The sequence below is a fragment of the Schistocerca serialis genome, chromosome 4, assembly GCF_023864345.2.
Source record: "Schistocerca serialis cubense isolate TAMUIC-IGC-003099 chromosome 4, iqSchSeri2.2, whole genome shotgun sequence".
NCBI lineage: Eukaryota > Metazoa > Arthropoda > Insecta > Orthoptera > Acrididae > Schistocerca > Schistocerca serialis.
Genome location: NC_064641.1, coordinates 835,381,942 through 835,400,521, shown reverse-complemented (window position 1 = coordinate 835,400,521; position 18,580 = coordinate 835,381,942). Strand labels below are relative to the sequence as shown.

The window sequence follows — 18,580 nt, the reverse complement described above, 5'->3', positions numbered from 1 at the left end:
TACTTTTCAATTTGCTGCTGAAAGTTTGTTGTGCCCTGTTTCTACACCTGAAGCTACTTGTGGCTCACCAGCTTCTAACTGAAGCAACAGGTCAAATCTATTTTCCACATTCACCACAAAGCTGTCAGACAAAGTTCTAGGCCTGTTCCTCCTGTTGCCTGTTGCCACTTCTCACCTCTCTTTACCCTTCTCCCTCCTTAACCTGTCAAGATCTCCCCTGGCCTTGTCTAACTCAGCCTGAAAGGTGGCAATTTTCCCCTCTTGTTCTAGTATCTTCCTATCTCTATTACATATCCTACAAAACCACTGATGAGTCTCATTTACTTCCCCTGATACCACACCACTACAGTCACCCACATGGAAAAAACTACAGCACCCATTACACCAAAGCCCTGACCTAACAGTTCTACGGCAAGTCAAGCACTTTTCACTCATGACAAACGTAATATTTTATTAAGAATAAGTCAGTTAAATTACAGATAAACACTAAAATATGATTCCTCAAATTTGGCCTATATGCCACTGTGTGTAAACAAAAAGAACAGTGCAAAGTTTCTGAAACAACAACTTAAACTTTACACTACTTTCCGGAAATGTGAGTTAAATAATGAAGAGGTACGCTACAGTTAAATTGTGGGAGAGAGCAAAGAACCACTAAATGAAATTCTATAGATTTGCTGCGGCAAAACGTAAACAGAAAATACGACTGTAACCCGACTGTACGATCTTTTCGCGTTTTCTGCTATATTACGTAAAGAAAAATGAAACCTTTAATGGTATGCTTAAAAAGCACACTAATACACCTATTTACCATGTAATCAGTACTAAACTAAATGTTTTTATATTCTAAAATGACTTATCTTTACGAGAACATCAAAACTCGCGGTAGTCGTCTGGCTGCAGGGTGATGCTAATGAAAGTGTCACATACCCTCACTCCATGAGATTTTGGAGAGGCTGTGAACTTAAACCATGAGTTGATGGGAAACCTTACATCACCACCATTCCTGTCCTTGCCACACAAATTCTAATATTGATGCTTTCTTCAAATTGGTGTCGCTTCATATGAGTGTCCCTATATGAGCATGTGACAGAGACCTCAGCTAAGGAACTGAGCAGTGTAGCACTGTGGTTAGCACACTGGACTCGCATTCAGGAGGACAACACGTCAAACCTTTGTCTTCCCATCCTGATTTCCATGATTTTCCTAAACCCTTTGAAAGGGCACATCCATTTTCCTTCTCCATTTTGCCTAAACTGAGCTTGTGCTCCTTCTCTAATGACCTCGTTGTCAATTGGACATTAAACACTGATGTTAGTAACATGTGCAAATAATTTACACCATTATATATAAAAACAAAGATGAGGTGACTTACCGAACGAAAGCGCTGGCAGGTCGATAGACACACAAACAAACACAAACATACACACAAAATTCAAGCTTTCGCAACAAACTGTTGCCTCATCAGGAAAGAGGGAAGGAGGGGGGAAGACGAAAGGAAGTGGGTTTTAAGGGAGAGGGTAAGGAGTCATTCCAATCCCGGGAGCGGAAGGACTTACCTTAGGGGGAAAAAAGGACAGGTATACACTCGCACACACGCACATATCCATCCACACATACAGACACAGTCTGCTTGTGTCTGTATGTGTGGATGGATATGTGCGTGTGTGCGAGTGTATACCTGTCCTTTTTTCCCCCTAAGGTAAGTCTTTCCGCTCCCGGGATTGGAATGACTCCCTACCCTCTCCCTTAAAACCCACTTCCTTTCGTCTTCCCCCCTCCTTCCCTCTTTCCTGATGAGGCAACAGTTTGTTGCGAAAGCTTGAATTTTGTGTGTATGTTTGTGTTTGTTTGTGTGTCTATCGACCTGCCAGCACTTTCGTTCGGTAAGTCACCTCATCTTTGTTTTTATATATAATTTTTCCCACGTGGAATGTTTCCTTCTATTATATTAATTTACACCATTCATAGACACATCAAAAAAGTACGGTACAAGCAGATGTTGTGGTGACATTGCTGCCCATATCATCACGTGAGGTGATTCCTTTCTGACTTGACTGGCTAACGAGGATTCTCTTTGGCCAAGACGACAATATTTCTGCCACGTGAGCTACAATAAATGACACATTCATCTGAAAACATAACTTTGGCATGGTTCACTGCATTTGGAAATTGAGTTTCAGTAACAAAATAAGGCATGCTAAATGTGCCCATTCTGATCTGTATCCAATAACTTGTTTATGAACATCAGTCATAAAGGTCTAACCACAAGGTCTATTTTCATGTGATCTCAAATTATTGTCATTGGTATACCAAGTTCCAAAGTATGGTTACGTGTTGACTTCATAGGAGATTGTTCAACTGAAGCAGAGACACTGGCACATGTTTCTTCTCGTGTCTTCTTCCCTCCACTCTGTGGTCTGTCTTTAACACTGCCAAAAACATAAGCACATCTTTCCCAATCCAGAAGTATTGTTCATGCATCAACACAGTTGTCACTAAGTGCTCCTCAGTAGTGCTTCTGTGAGTGCTCACATCTGCCATGGCTATAAATTAAAACTCCACTGCGACTGGGGAAACATGTAAACGTGAATTCCAACAATTGATTCCAACAATGATAAGTAACATATCTACCAACCTTCATAACAACATTTGATACTAAACAGGGGTTACAGACGTATGGGGGCTTCTCGTCTTATCTTGTACATCCAGGAGGAAAGGTTCCAGATGATAAAGGATTGAAGTGATTGGCAAACCAGTGCAAAGAAACCGAATGTATAACAGAAGGAACATCACCATCACATCCAAGCACTTCTAATGAAAATGCCGGGTACACACACTATGTGATCTAAAGTATCTGGATACCCCCAAAAACACAGGTTTTTCATATTAGGTGCATTGTGCTGCCACCTACTTCCAGGTACTCCATATTGGCGACTTCACTAGTCATTAGACGTCGTGAGAGAGCAGAATGGGGCACTCCGCGGAGCTCACGGACTTCGAACGTTGTCTGGTGAATGTGTGTCACTTGTGTCATACATCTGTATGCGAGATTCCCACACTCCTTAACATCCATAGATCCACTCTTTCTGATGTGATAGTGAAGGGGAAACATGGAGTGACATGTACAGCACAAAAGCGTACAGGCCGACCTCGTCTGTTGACTGACAGAGACAGCCGGCAGTTGAAGAAGGTCGTAATGTGTAATAGGCAGACATCTATTCAGACCTCCAAACTGCATCAGGATCCACTGCAAGTACTACGACAGGTAGGCGGGAGGTGAGAGAACTTGGATTTCATGGTTGAGCAGCTGCTCATAAGCCACCCATAACACTGGTAAATGCCAGATGATGCCTCACTTGGAGTAAGGAGTGTAAACATTGGATGATTGAACAGTGGAAAAATGTTGTGTGGAGTGACAAATCACAGTACACGATGTGGCGATCCGATGGTAGCATGTGGTATGGCAAATGCCTGGTGAACATCATCTGCCAGCGTGTGTAGCGCCAACAGTAAAATTCGGAGGCAGTGGTGTTATGGTGTGGCCATGCTTTTCATGGAAGGGGCCTGCACCTCGTGTTGTTTTGCATTGCACTATCACAGCACAGGCCTATATTGATGTTTTAAGCACATTCTTGCTTCCCACTGTTGAAGAGCAGTTCGGGGATGTCGATTGCGTCTTTCAACATGATCGAGCACCAGTTCATAATTTCACAGCCTGTGGTGTAGAGGTTACACAACAATAACATCACTGTAGTGGACTAAGCTGCACAGAGTCCTAACCTGTATCCTATAGAATACCTTTGGAATGCTTTGGAACGCCAACTTCATGCCACACCTCACCGATCGACATTGATACCTCTCTTCAGTGCAGAACTCCATGAAGAATGGGCTGCCATTCCCCAAGAAACCTTCCAGCACCTGATTGAACGTATGTCTGCAAGAGTGGAAGCTGTCATCAGGGCTAAGGGTGGGCCAACACCGTATTGAATTCCAGCATTACCCATGGAGGGCGCCACAAACTTGTGAGTCATTTTCAGCCAGGTGTCTGGATGCTTTTGATCACATAGTGTATGGCAGTCTTATGTTATAGAGTCAATTGCCTATTGAAATATATAATTATCTATTACAAAAAGTATCATTCAAAATTTCTTCACAATAGTTTTTTGGTTTTGTGTCTGTAAGCAAGTTGAATTTGTAAGTTTTATACTGAAAAAACTTGGCGATGATGGTGAAACTTTATTGCACCATATACTTTTCACATATGATTTGGCATTTGACATCTCTGTATCAGCTTGCTTAATTGCCGCATTTAGTAATCATACCAACCAACAGAACCCTATCATTACACTAATTTTTCCCCAAAAAGTGAGTGTCTATTGTGACCTGCCCCATGTTATTGTTATTTAGTTTCTCTTCTAAGCAACAAGCACCATAACTGAAGATGTTTATCTGAGTTTACTTTCCAATAAATTAAAGATTTGGGAATAAAATTGTTTTAATATATGGTGGAGCATCCCTGGATTTCTTCCTAAGAGTGTGTGTGTGTGTGTGTGTGTGTGTGTGTGTGTGTGTGTGTGTGTGTCTCAAGTGTGAAGCTCTGTAACTCACGGATTGGATGAGGTGATGCAATCCTGTGGCTTCTACAAAGCATAAAGCTTAAACTTCTAGACATTTCTTCTAGGAAATGTATCAGATATAATGTTTACAATGAACAAATTACTGATGTTAACTACATACAATATGAAATCGTAGCTGCAACTGAAATACTATTTTCCAAAGTTGCTTCACTCAACACTGACTATGTTTTCTGGACTTTTCTGGAACTATTAATGGTGCTCACATCAAATGTATGACAATAGATAGAAAACTTTATACGTTTTTGAATGATACAGTAAATGATATGTTGGTGATTGTTTATCTTTTGAGCTGTACAATTTTATAATCCCAGAATTTTATTTTAACCACCCTCTTACCAGTATGGGGGCATTATTTTTAAACTTCCGTAGATAGTGAAATTATTTTAGTCACATCTCTGATAAATTAATTACCAGTAATGGGGGCATTATTTTTAAACTTCCGTAGATAGTGAAATTATTTTAGTCACATCTCTGATAAATTAATTACTTCCTTGACAGTTGCAGCATCAGTGAAGGGTATTAAAAGCTCTTCCTGCTGCTGACAGAATTAGATGTCACCTGTTCATTTGGCCTGATTGCTAGAAAAGTAAATGTACTATCAGTTTTTAAGCATGAAACAGGGATCTGAATTGGTAATGGCATTTAGAGCATAAATTCTTGCTCGTTTATTTCTTAAGATGCTAGAAATGTAAGACACATCTAAATTCAAGGCAAATGCATCACATATGATGTAGCAGACACAAGATTGCCATAGTCACAGATATTTATGAGTTTAACGAGACCATTGATGAAAATTGATGAAAATGTGCTCAGATCCAAAATTCCAGAGTGTCTTTGGTTAAATACAGCCAAATCACAAATGAACCCTCTCCTTCTGAATCCTGTGATTTCTTCTGTGTTCTTTTTTTTTTTCACAGTGATGAATAGTCAAACTACCCGCAGGTTGTTGGTGGTTCTATTTCATCTAAGTAACTCCTTTAGAATTTATTATTCTTTATTTTTCTTATCATTTAGCATTTGTTTCTCCCAATACAGCATTGGCATGATCTTCACTCAATCAAGGATTTACTTGTTTTCTTTAGATTTTATCTATTCCCTTTTCCCCCTGATGCTTTATAAGTTGCAAAAACTTGAGATTTGATGAGTGGTTTTTCCATCTGTGGTTTAACCCTTCTTACTGCAGTACTTTTATTCCAGATATTTATGAAAAGATGCTTTAGTCACAAATACACAGTTAATTTACATTTTTGTCCATTGTATTTGATAATATATCCTCATGGGAAAAATTATATATAAAAACAAAGATGAGGTGACTTACCGAACAAAAGCGCTGGCAGGTCGATAGACACACAAACAAACACAAACACACACACAAAATTCAAGCTTTCGCAACAAACTGTTGCCTCATCAGGAAAGAGGGAAGGAGAGGGGAAGACGAAAGGAAGTGGGTTTTAAGGGAGAGGGTAAGGAGTCATTCCAATCCCGGGAGCGGAAAGACTTACCTTAGGGGGAAAAAAGGACAGGTATACACTCGCACACACGCACATATCCATCCACACATACAGACACAAGCAGACATATTTTCTCAGGCTTGTCTGACATTTGGCATTACCCCCAAAGGCCTCACACTCAAAGTTCCCATCTCTGGCTGCAACCCTTCCTTCCATCAGTCCCTATACCAGTTCCAAACTGAACAATCCATTGCCCTCACCCACCTAATCCTTCACCTACACATCAACTCGGCCAATGAACACACCCGTCAACTCCTATCCTTAATAAAAGTCCTTAATCTTTCCTCCCCCACATCCACACCGGCTGTTCAGAGCATCCTCCTACAGGCCAACCGTAAATTAGAACAGCATGCCACCCTCCACCTCAAAAAACTATCCAATCTCCTGGTTTCCCACCTCCGGAAAGGCAACTCACTCACCCTTCACAACCTTTCCAGCAAACCTCAACCTCCTCTCATTGCACACAAACCCAGTCTCTCCCATCTACTCAATCTCCCACTTCCAGCTCCACTCCCTCCAAAACCTCAAAATTCCGATCAACACAATCTGGAACCACAACACCCTAATTCAGTAGTTAACCTTTCCTCCAAACCTCTCTCCCAATCCGAAACCTCTGTCCTATCCAAAGGCCTCACCTTCAGCCCCACTCCCCGATTCAACCAAACAGCCCTCGTCAAAGATTTACTGTCCTACACCCGTACTCTCTGCTGGAAGTATCACTTTGCCACGAAGAAAAATGATCCTAATCCTACTCCTAATGATCCGACTCCTCAAGACACCATCCAAATTGAACCCTGCCTGGAACAGTTCCGTCCTCCGTCACAGCGGGACCCACCTCCTCTTCCTCAAAATCACCCTCTCCAAACCTTCCAGGAATTTCTGACTTCCAGCCTTGCATCTCAATCCTTCTTAAAAAACCTTAATCCTACACCCAACATCACCACTGCTGAAGCCCAGGCTATCCGTGATCTGAAGGCTGACCGATCCATCGTCATTCTTCCGGCGGACAAGGGTTCCACGACCGTGGTGCTTGATCGTCGGGAGTATGTGGCTGAGGGACTGCGTCAGCTTTCAGACAACACCACATACAAAGTTTGCCAAGGTAACCCCATTCCCGATGTCCAGACGGAGCTTCGAGGAATCCTCAGAACCTTAGGCCCCCTGCAAAACCTTTCACCTGACTCCATCAACCTCCTGACCCCACTGACACCCCGCACCCCTACCTTCTACCTTCTTCCTAAAATCCACAAACCCAATCATCCCGGCCGCCCCATTGTAGCTGGTTACCAAGCCCCCACAGAACGTATCTCTGCCTACGTAGATCAACACCTTCAACCCATTACATGCAGTCTCCCATCCTTCATCAAGGACACCAACCACTTCCTTGAACGCCTGGAATCCTTACCCAATCTGTTACCCCCGGAAACCATCCTTGTAACCATTGATGCCACGTCCTTATACACAAATATTCCGCACGTCCAGGGCCTCGCTGCGATGGAGCATTTCCTTTCACGCCGATCACCTGCCACCCTACCTAAAACCTCTTTCCTCATCACATTAGCCAGCTTCATCCTGACCCACAACTTCTTCACTTTTGAGGGCCAGACATACCAACAATTAAAGGGAACAGCCATGGGCACCAGGATGGCCCCCTCGTACGCCAACCTATTCATGGGTCGCTTAGAGGAAGCCTTCTTGGTTACCCAAGTCTGCCAACCCAAAGTTTGGTACAGATTTATTGATGACATCTTCATGATCTGGACTCACAGTGAAGAAGAACTCCAGAACTTCCTCTCCAACCTCAACTCCTTTGGTTCCATCAGTTTCACCTGGTCCTACTCCAAATCCCATGCCACTTTCCTTGACGTTGACCTCCACCTGTCCAATGGCCAACTTCACACGTCCGTCCACATCAAACCCACCAACAAGCAACAGTACCTCCATTATGACAGCTGCCACCCATTCCACATCAAACGGTCCCTTCCCTACAGCCTAGGTCTTCGTGGCAAACGAATCTGCTCCAGTCCGGAATCCCTGAATCATTACACCAACAACCTGAAAACAGCTTTCGCATCCCGCAACTACCCTCCCGACCTGGTACAGAAGCAAATAACCAGAGCCACTTCCTCGTCCCCTCAAACCCAGAATCCCCCACAGAAGAACCACAAAAGTGCCCCACTTGTGACAGGATACTTTCCGGGACTGGACCAGACTCTGAATGTGGCTCTCCAGCAGGGATACGACTTCCTCAAATCCTGCCCTGAAATGAGATCCATCCTTCATGAAATCCTCCCCACTCCGCCAAGAGTGTCTTTCCGCCGTCCACCTAACCTTCGTAACCTGTTAGTTCATCCCTATGAAATCCCCAAACCACCTTCCCTACCCTCTGGCTCCTATCCTTGTAACCGCCCCCGATGCAAAACCTGTCCCATGCACCCTCCCACCACCACCTACTCCAGTCCTGTAACCCGGAAGGTGTACACGATCAGAGGCAGAGCCACGTGTGAAAGCACCCACGTGATTTACCAACTGACCTGCCTACACTGTGATGCATTCTATGTGGGAATGACCAGCAACAAACTGTCCATTCGCATGAATGGACACAGGCAGACAGTGTTTGTTGGTAATGAGGATCACCCTGTGGCTAAACATGCCTTGGTGCACAGCCAGCACATCTTGGCACAGTGTTACACCGTCCGGGTTATCTGGATACTTCCCACCAACACCAACCTATCCCAACTCCGGAGATGGGAACTTGCCCTTCAGTATATCCTCTCTTCTCGTCATCCGCCAGGCCTCAATCTCCGCTAATTTCAAGTTGCCGCCACTCATACCTCACCTGTCTTTCAACAACTTCTTTGCCTCTACACTTCTGCCTCGACTGACATCTCTGCCCAAACTGGTCTTTAAATATGTCTGCTTGTGTCTGTATGTGTGGATGGATATGTGCGTGTGTGCGAGTGTATACCTGTCCTTTTTTCCCCCTAAGGTAAGTCTTTCCGCTCCCGGGATTGGAATGACTCCTTACCCTCTCCCTTAAAACCCACTTCCTTTCGTCTTCCCCTCTCCTTCCCTCTTTCCTGATGAGGCAACAGTTTGTTGCGAAAGCTTGAATTTTGTGTGTGTGTTTGTGTTTGTTTGTGTGTCTATCGACCTGCCAGCGCTTTTGTTCGGTAAGTCACCTCATCTTTGTTTTTATATATAATTTTTCCCACGTGGAATGTTTCCTTCCATTATAATAATATATCCTCAGATATAAAAATCATGTAGCAACTATTATAAACCTGAAGTTAATATTGTATTATCTTTGGATGTAATTATTTTACAGAAAAGGCATTTCACAAGATTATAATAACCCATTATTGATACCTGCTGGATCGGATTCAATGGAGCAAATAGGAAGAGGGTTTGGCTCACTCCCTCAGAAAGGGGCTGGTTCAGCTCTGGAGAGATGGAAACACAGCTTCACAACTCACTTTCCACAGGTATAGATCACATTGTGTGTGTGTGTGTGTGTGTGTGTTTGTGTGTGTGTGAGAGAGAGAGAGAGAGAGAGAGAGAGAGAGAGAGAGAGAGAGCAGTGTGATAGGTGAGAATGTATGTGCATGCATCATGTTAGCTCACATTTAGATATTGTTACCTGAATAAGAGTTAAATACAAATAATAGATACCAAACTATCTTGTGTTAGGTACAGAGAAAAAATTGTATATACTTTCATACTCATAGCTCTATGGGAAGTAATGTAATACAGCACCTCAGTTTCATTTTTTATACTTATATCATGAATTCCACAGTAAGTAGATATGACACTATCACATGACAGACAATCCAAAGGTTGTACAAAAATTTCAAGAGGATGTTGCATGTAGACATAGTAGTAAATTACTCTGTTAAATTTCCAAATCTAACTAACTTAAACTGTATAGTGTGCGCAAAAACAGTGATAAAAGTTGTTTGAATGTGCCCAGTGGTACTTTGTGGGCTCATCTGTCATGTTTGGTGAATTTAAATATGATAAATCCGTTGTGTGAATGTGGTTTACCGGACTGTAACCATCAACAAATTGTGAACATGAAACTTAATGCTGGTTTGGAAGAATCTTTGGTAGAAATACTCAGAAAAGAAGTTTCAGTAAAAGAAAATTATTTGCGGAATATTAAATAGTATGAACACAACTCAACATTGAAGAATATGTGCAGGACAGGGTACAGGGTGCACCCATCTGCAGGTGGTCGCTCATGTCGGCACCAATGATGTGTGTCGCTATGAATCGGAGGAAATCCTCTCTGGCTTCCGGCGGCTATCTGATTTGGTGAAGACTGCCAGTCTCGCTAGTGGGATGAAAGCAGAGCTCACCATCTGCAGCATCGTCGACAGGACTGACTGCGGACCTTTGGTACAGAGCCAAGTGGAGGGTCTGAATCAGAGGCTGAGACGGTTCTGCGACCGTGTGGGCTGCAGATTCCTCGACTTGCGCCATAGGTTGGTGGGGTTTCGGGTTCCGCTGGATAGGTCAGGAGTCCACTACACGCAACAAGCGGCTACACGGGTAGCAGGGGTTGTGTGGCGTGGGCTGGGCGGTTTTTTAGGTTAGATGGCCTTGGGCAAGTACAGAAAGGGCAACAGCCTCAACGGGTGCAGGGCAAAGTCAGGACATGCGGGGACCAAGCAGCAATCGGTATTGTAATTGTCAACTGTCGAAGCTGCATTGGTAAAGTACCAGAACTTCAAGCGCTGATAGAAAGCACCGAAGCTGAAATCGTTATAGGTACAGAAAGCTGGCTTAAGCCAGAGATAAATTCTGCCAAAATTTTTACAAAGTTACAGACTGTGTTTAGAAAGGATAGATTGCATGCAACCGGTGGTGGAGTGTTCGTCGCTGTTATTAGTAGTTTATCCTGTAGTGAAGTAGAAGTGGATAGTTCCTGTGAATTATTATGGGTGGAGGTTACACTCAACAACCGAACTAGGTTAATAATTGGCTCCTTTTACCGACCTCCCGACTCAGCAGCATTAGTGGCAGAACAACTGAGAGAAAATTTGGAATACATTTCACATAAATTTTCTCAGCATGTTATAGTCTTAGGTGGAGATTTCAATTTACCAGATATAGACTGGGACACTCAGATGTTTAGGACGGGTGGTAGGGACAGAGCATCGAGTGACATTATACTGAGTGCACTATCCGAAAATTACCTCGAGCAATTAAACAGAGAACCAACTCGTGGAGATTACATCTTGGACCTACTGATAACAAACAGACCCGAACTTTTCGACTCTGTATGTACAGAACAGGGAATCAGTGATCATAAGGCCGTTGCAGCATCCCTGAATATGGAAGTTAATAGGAATATAAAAAAAGGGAGGAAGGTTTATCTCTTTAGCAAGAGTAATAGAAGGCAGATTTCAGACTACCAAACAGATCAAAACGAAAATTTCTGTTCCGACACTGACAAAATTGAGTGTTTATGGAAAAAGTTCAAGGCAATCGTAAAATGCGTTTTAGACAGGTACATGCCGAGTAAAACTGTGAGGGACGGGAAAAACCCACCGTGGTACAACAACAAAGTTATGAAACTACTGCGAAAGCAAAGAGAGCTCCACTCCAAGTTTAAACGCTGCCAAAACCTCTCAGACAAACAGAAGCTAAACGATGTCAAAGTTAGCATAAGGAGGGCTCTGCGTGAAGCGTTCAGTGAATTCGAAAGTAAAATTCTATGTACCGACTTGACAGAAAATCCTAGGAAGTTCTGGTCTTACGTTAAATCAGTAAGTGGCTCGAAACAGCATATCCAGACACTACGGGATGATGATGGCATTGAAACAGAGGATGACACGCGTAAAGCTGAAATACTAAACACCTTTTTCCAAAGCTGTTTCACAGAGGAAGACCGCACTGCAGTTCCTTCTCTAAATCCTCGCACAAACGAAAAAATGGCTGACATCGAAATAAGTGTCCAAGGAATAGAAAAGCAACTGGAATCACGCAATAGAGGAAAGTCCACTGGACCTGACGGGATACCAATTCGATTCTACACAGAGTACGCGAAAGAACTTGCCCCCCTTCTAACAGCCGTGTATCGCAAGTCTCTAGAGGAACGGAGGGTTCCAAATGATTGGAAAAGAGCACAGATAGTCCCAGTATTCAAGAAGGGTCGTCGAGCATATGCGCAAAACTATAGACCTATATCTCTGATGTCGATCTGTTGTAGAATTTTAAAACATGTTTTTTGCTCGAGTATCATGTCGTTTTTGGAAACCCAGAATCTACTATGTAGGAATCAACATGGATTCCGGAAACAGCGATCGTGTGAGACCCAACTCGCTTTATTTGTTCATGAGACCCAGAAAATATTAGATACAGGCTCCCAGGAGATGCTATTTTTCTTGACTTCCGGAAGGCGTTCGATACAGTTCCGCACTGTCGCCTGATAAACAAAGTGAGAGCCTACGGAATATCAGACCAGCTGTGTGGCTGGATTGAAGAGTTTTTAGCAAACAGAACACAGCATGTTGTTATCAATGGAGAGATGTCTACAGACGTTAAAGTAACCTCTGGCGTGCCACAGGGGAGTGTTATGGGACCATTGCTTTTCACAATATTATATAAATGACCTAGTAGATAGTGTCAGAAGTTCCATGCGGCTTTTCGCGGATGATGCTGTAGTATACAGAGAAGTTGCAGCATTAGAAAATTGTAGCGAAATGCAGGAAGATCTGCAGCGGATAGGCACTTGGTGCAGGGAGTGGCAACTGACCCTTAACATAGACAAATGTAATGTATTGCGAATACATAGAAAGAAGGATCCTTTATTGTATGATTATATGATAGTGGAACAAACACTGGTAGCAGTTACTTCTGTAAAATATCTGGGAGTATGCGTGCGGAACGATTTGAAGTGGAATGATCATATAAAATTAATTGTTGGTAAGGCGGGTACCAGGTTGAGATTCATTGGGAGAGTGCTTAGAAAATGTAGTCCATCAACAAAGGAGGTGGCTTACAAAACACTCGTTCGACCTATACTTGAGTATTGCTCATCAGTGTGGGATCCGTACCAGATCGGTTTGACGGAGGAGATAGAGAAGATCCAAAGAAGAGCGGCGCGTTTCGTCACAGGGTTATTTGGTAACCGTGATAGCGTTACGGAGATGTTTAATAAACTCAAGTGGCAGACTCTGCAAGAGAGGCGCTCTGCATTGCGGTGTAGCTTGCTCGCCAGGTTTCGAGAGGGTGCGTTTCTGGATGAGGTATCGAATATATTGCTTCCCCCTACTTATACCTCCCGAGGAGATCACGAATGTAAAATTAGAGAGATTAGAGCGCGCCACGGAGGCTTTCAGACAGTCGTTCGCCCGTGAACCATACGCGACTGGAACAGGAAAGGGAGGTAATGACAGTGGCACGTAAAGTGCCCTCCGCCACACACCGTTGGGTGGCTTGCGGAGTATAAATGTAGATGTAGATGTAGACAGAAACCAACAGGAGAGATATATTAAGCCTAAGAACTCTGCTCATTTAGGGTGAAGAACAGAGAAATTAGTGTTACAAACAGAGAACAAATCTGATATTCTTGAACATGAAGATTCTAAATCAGAAGGAAACGGAATGACAAGAAAAACTGGTGATTGGGAAAATAGCGAGAAATCTCAAATAAGAGTGGATGCAAAAGTCAATCGTACATATAACCATGTACTGAAGGCAAAATGCAAAATACATTTTTTTGCAGACAATCATGATAGGGAAATCACCAAAATATTGTGTAATGCTCAACAAAGATTTGGCATAACTGGAACTGTCAAATCAGGCTCGCCTTTATCTGAAATTCTAAAAAAATGTGAAAACTACTTTAAATCTGGAAGCAAGTGTATTGTGATAGCAGGTGCAAATGACATTTACTGTAATGAAAGTAGGTGGACAATGAGGGTTTGAAAGATAAACTTCAAAATAAGCCACAAATTATCTTCTTTGTTGTGGCTATTCCACGAGGCATGATTTAATAGAAAAATCATGTGTTAGTAGTGAAATCATGAACATTAATGGGAAACTACAAAAGATCTGTAAATCATTTCTCATTGCCACTTGCAGCTGCAAGGACATAGCTTATTGATATGCTTTCAGCAGCAGGAGCCATCAGACAATTGGACTTCAGCCATTGCTCTGCCCAAAAAGCATGTGACATGAACAGGTACCCATTGTTGCAACCCCTTGCAAAAAACTAGTGCCCAGACTGCATCCTGAAGCATATAAATGTGTTGACACAAATTCTGGGTGGGGTGGGGTGGGGTGGGGGGGGGGGGGGGGGGAGTGGGGGAGTGGTTGGAGTATAATAGACAGTTGTGATTGATGCAACTGACCATTAAGTTTTTCAGCTGGGCTGGATTCATCCTGTGGAGAGGAGCAGTAGGAGACAAGAAATGGTTGAGCACTCTTTTGAGATCATGATGTTGGTGCAGCTTCACCAGTTGAGTTTTAAAAGTGTGGACAAATGTCTCTGCCACTCTGTTGGAAGTGAGGTGGTACAAGGTTGTGCTGTTTTCTGCACATTGATGATGTTGAGTGCATCTGTGAAACATGTGGAAAATTGCTGCTGGCATCTGTCTTGATCAAACAAGGGTAGTACAGAAAGGGTCCTGCGAAATCTAGATGAATGAAACACTGCAGGTATGTCATGTCAGGCCAAGAAAGAAAGTGCTGCCTGCTTGCTTTGACTTTTTTGCACGCTGCAACCGTGTATTCTATATCTTTGCTTTTTGATGAGAATCATACCACAATGACCATGAAGTAATGTCAAAATTGTTGGAGCACTTGCGGAATGGCCACTATGTGTGGCTATTATCTCCTTGGATCAAAAGGACACCACTGTGAATGAACAACTCACATTGGTGATACCAATAGGTCTCAACATCAGGATGTTCAGGAGTCTTGTGATCCCCCGGCCAACCATTCTCCACCAATTGTGTGACTTCTCAAAGGACTGGGTCCTCCAGTGACTGCGGTGTCAAGGGGTAAGCTGGCCACTGGTGCCTTGGCTTCTGCATCAGTATGAAAGTAGACTTCAGGAGCAGCATCAGACTCGGTGTTGTGACCTACTGAGAGATGTTATAGGGTGTCCACAATGGCTTGTTGTGCTGTGGACCAATACCAGGTGTCATAGTGATTCCCTGGGAGGGATGGTGCCCATTTCTGCAGGCATTGGGCATGAGCATTGAACAGTGCTAACAAAGGCTCACGACATGTTAACAGAATAAATTGACATCCTTACACATAATTGTGAAATTTCTTCACTGCAAAAATGATAGCTGTATCTTCCTTTTCAAACTGAATTTCATTTTGCTGTGCCGACCTTAACATCTTGGAAATCTAATGGGGTATTCACATACATGTAAGGAAAGTTGGTTTTCATATGACTCAACTCTGTCTTTGTGAGAAAGAACAGCCCCCAAGCTGTAATTGTCCCTTAACATTCTTGAAAAGGAGCTGAGGTAGTGGTTTGATGGTAGCTGCCACATGAGGAATGAATTTTCCGTAATAGTTCAGTGGACCTAAGATGGATTTGAGCTGTTTCGCATCTCTGGGGGCCGATAGGTTTTATGTAGCCTCTACATGATGCAGATTGGGGTGGACCCCTGAAGCACTGAAAACCTGATACAGATATTCTACTTGCAGCTAGAAAAAAACAGCATATTTCCTTATTGCATTTCAAATAAACTCATTGGGAACAAGGAGTACAAATTAGTTGCTTGGTCCTATGTATTTTTACCAGTGATCATGAAGCTCACAAACAAAATTTGTGGCTCAGTTGAGGATTTCTTCCCGGGTATGACACAGCATGTTATCTTGGATGGGGAGTCATTGACAGATGTAGAAGTAACTTGAAGCATGCCACAGTGAAGTGCATCGAGACCCTTGCTGTTTGTTTTATGTAAGTAACCTGACAGACAGTATTAATAGCATGTTTTATGTAAGTAACCTGACAGACAGTAGTAATAGCAACCTGAGAATTTTTTCAAATGATGAAGCCATATATTACGAGATTCTGTCTGAAAAAAAATCTGCACATATATTTAATGAGATATTGATAAGGTTTCAAAGTAGTGCAAAGATACACAGTTCACTTTAATTCTTCAGAAATACAAAATTGTAAACTTCACAAAAAGGAAATAAAAATGTAATATCCTATGACTACAATATCAGCAAGACACAGTTGACATCAGTCAGCTCATACAAATATCTGGTTGTAACATTTTTTATGGATATGAAATGGAACGATCACATAGAATCAGAAGTGCAGGTGCCAGACTTTGGTTCATTGGTATGATACTGGAAAAATGAAATCAGTCTGCAAAGAAGATTACTTACAAATATAATATAGAATTTGTTCAAGTGTGTGGAACCTATTCCAAATATGAGTCTCAGGGGATATTGAATGTATGCAAAGAAAGACAGCATGTATGGTCAGAGGTTTGTTTAACCCTTGGGAGAGCGTGATGGATATGCTGAAAAACCTGAGCTGATAGACATTTGAACATAATTGTCAACTATCCTTTAAGCCTACTTAAAGAGTTACAAAAACTGTTAAGTGACAGGTCTAGGAATGTACTACAACTTCCAATGTGTCACTCTATAGGGACCATGAGGGCAAGGTCAAACTAATTACAGAATGTATAGTAAAATTGAAGCAGCTATTCCTTCACTCTTCATATGTAAGTGGAAAGGGAAGATCAATAATAAGCTCTACATGGGAAGTACTCTCTGCCAAGCACTTTACAGTGGTTTGCAGAGTATAGATGTAGATTTAATAAGATGTTGTACTACTACTAAAGCCAGAATTACAGAAACTAGAACTGACGTCATTAACAGACCCTGAAAGTTGCATTAGTCAGATCAAGCTTCTGGTAATTTACTAATCATATCTTTCATTTATTAATCATATCTTAACTGAACCTTTATAACCAGAAACTTTAATTCCTTTTAATACTTTAGTGGCTAACCACAAATGTAGCTCAGGTTTTGATAATGCTCTTGGAAAACTATGCATGAGTGTAAGCCAAGCCACTGTATTGTAGTAGTAGTAGTAGTAGTAGTAGTAGTGGTGGTAGTAGTTGTATCAGCAGCTTTATTCATTCGTAGATGTCTTTTTACAAGGATATAGGACATGTCAAAGTACTTACAAATTTAGATCAATTTAAAATAAGCTAATTAATATACACATATGTTTACAGACTTCTAGTTAGAGACAATCATTAGATTTACTCCTGGTATACAATACTTTTTTTTACAAATAACTTATTAAATATTTTAATGCCACATTGTTGACTCATATCTCACTATCAGTCACTGCACACACATTGTTTCATAACATTCACTCACAACACACACACACACACACACACACACACACACACACACACTAGTGATCTCTGGGCCATTTTCTGTACCACAACTTCCCATTTGCTATCCTGAAAAACTGAGTGAGCATCCCTCCATAATGAGTGAAATGTTGAGCTCAGAAAGAGGAAGAGGTGTTAGTATTGTGCCATACATAGCTTGGGGGTAAGTATTTCTAGAAAGGAAAAAAAAGAAGGAACAAAACATCAAGTGAAGGTGTTATGTGGAATGTTGGATATTTTATTATCATTATTATTATTATTATTATTATTATTATTATTTATTTGTATAACTCTTTTTTATCAAACCCCTACTCTGTATTAGCTAAGTAATCCTTCAATGTATAAAGTGTATTGCATAACAGGTACTTTGTAGCTACCTTTTTAAATAAGTGTATTTTTGCAATTTCTTTAATCTCTTTTGGAAATTTATTGTACAGTTTTATTCCTTGGTAGAAAATGCTGTTTTGAGTTTTATATTTATTTTTTCTTGGTAAATGTAAGTTGAGTCTATCTCTTGTTGCATGTTCATGGACAGAGCTGTGTGTGCATTAATTACCAATGTTATTTTTGATGTGTACAACTGACGTAAATGTATTCACATGGAGCAGTTAAAATCCCCAGTATTTTAAAGAGATCTTTACAATGAGCTCGACTAGCATTTTTGGTTATTATTCTTATAGCTCTTTTCTGGCGTTCTACAGATCGGAGCATGGAATGTCAGATCCCTTAACCGGGCAGGTAGGTTAGAAAATTTAAAAAGGGAAATGGATAGGTTAAAGTTAGATATAGTGGGAATTAGTGAAGTTCAATGGCAGCAGGAACAAGACTTCTGGTCAGGTGAATACAGGGTTATAAATACAAAATGAAATAGGGGTAATGCAGGAGTCGGTTTAATAATGAATAAAAAAAATAGGAGCGCGGGTAAGCTACTACAAACAGCATAGTGAATGCATCATTGTGGCCAAGACAGACAAGAAGCCCACAGCTACTACAGTAGTACAAGTTTATATGCCAACTAGCTCTGCAGATGACG

The 18,580-nt window shown here is 41.8% G+C and overlaps 1 protein-coding gene across 1 annotated transcript in view; it reads left to right on the top strand.

Annotated features, from left to right (window-relative positions):
* LOC126473453 (cytoplasmic dynein 2 light intermediate chain 1) overlaps positions 1–18,580 on the top strand; it is a 96,944-nt gene that overhangs the window by 70,428 nt on the left and 7,936 nt on the right. The window contains exon 7 of the mRNA XM_050100511.1: positions 9,480–9,636. Within this exon, the coding sequence (XP_049956468.1) occupies positions 9,480–9,636 (157 nt within the window). The remainder of the gene's footprint in view (positions 1–9,479; positions 9,637–18,580) is intronic.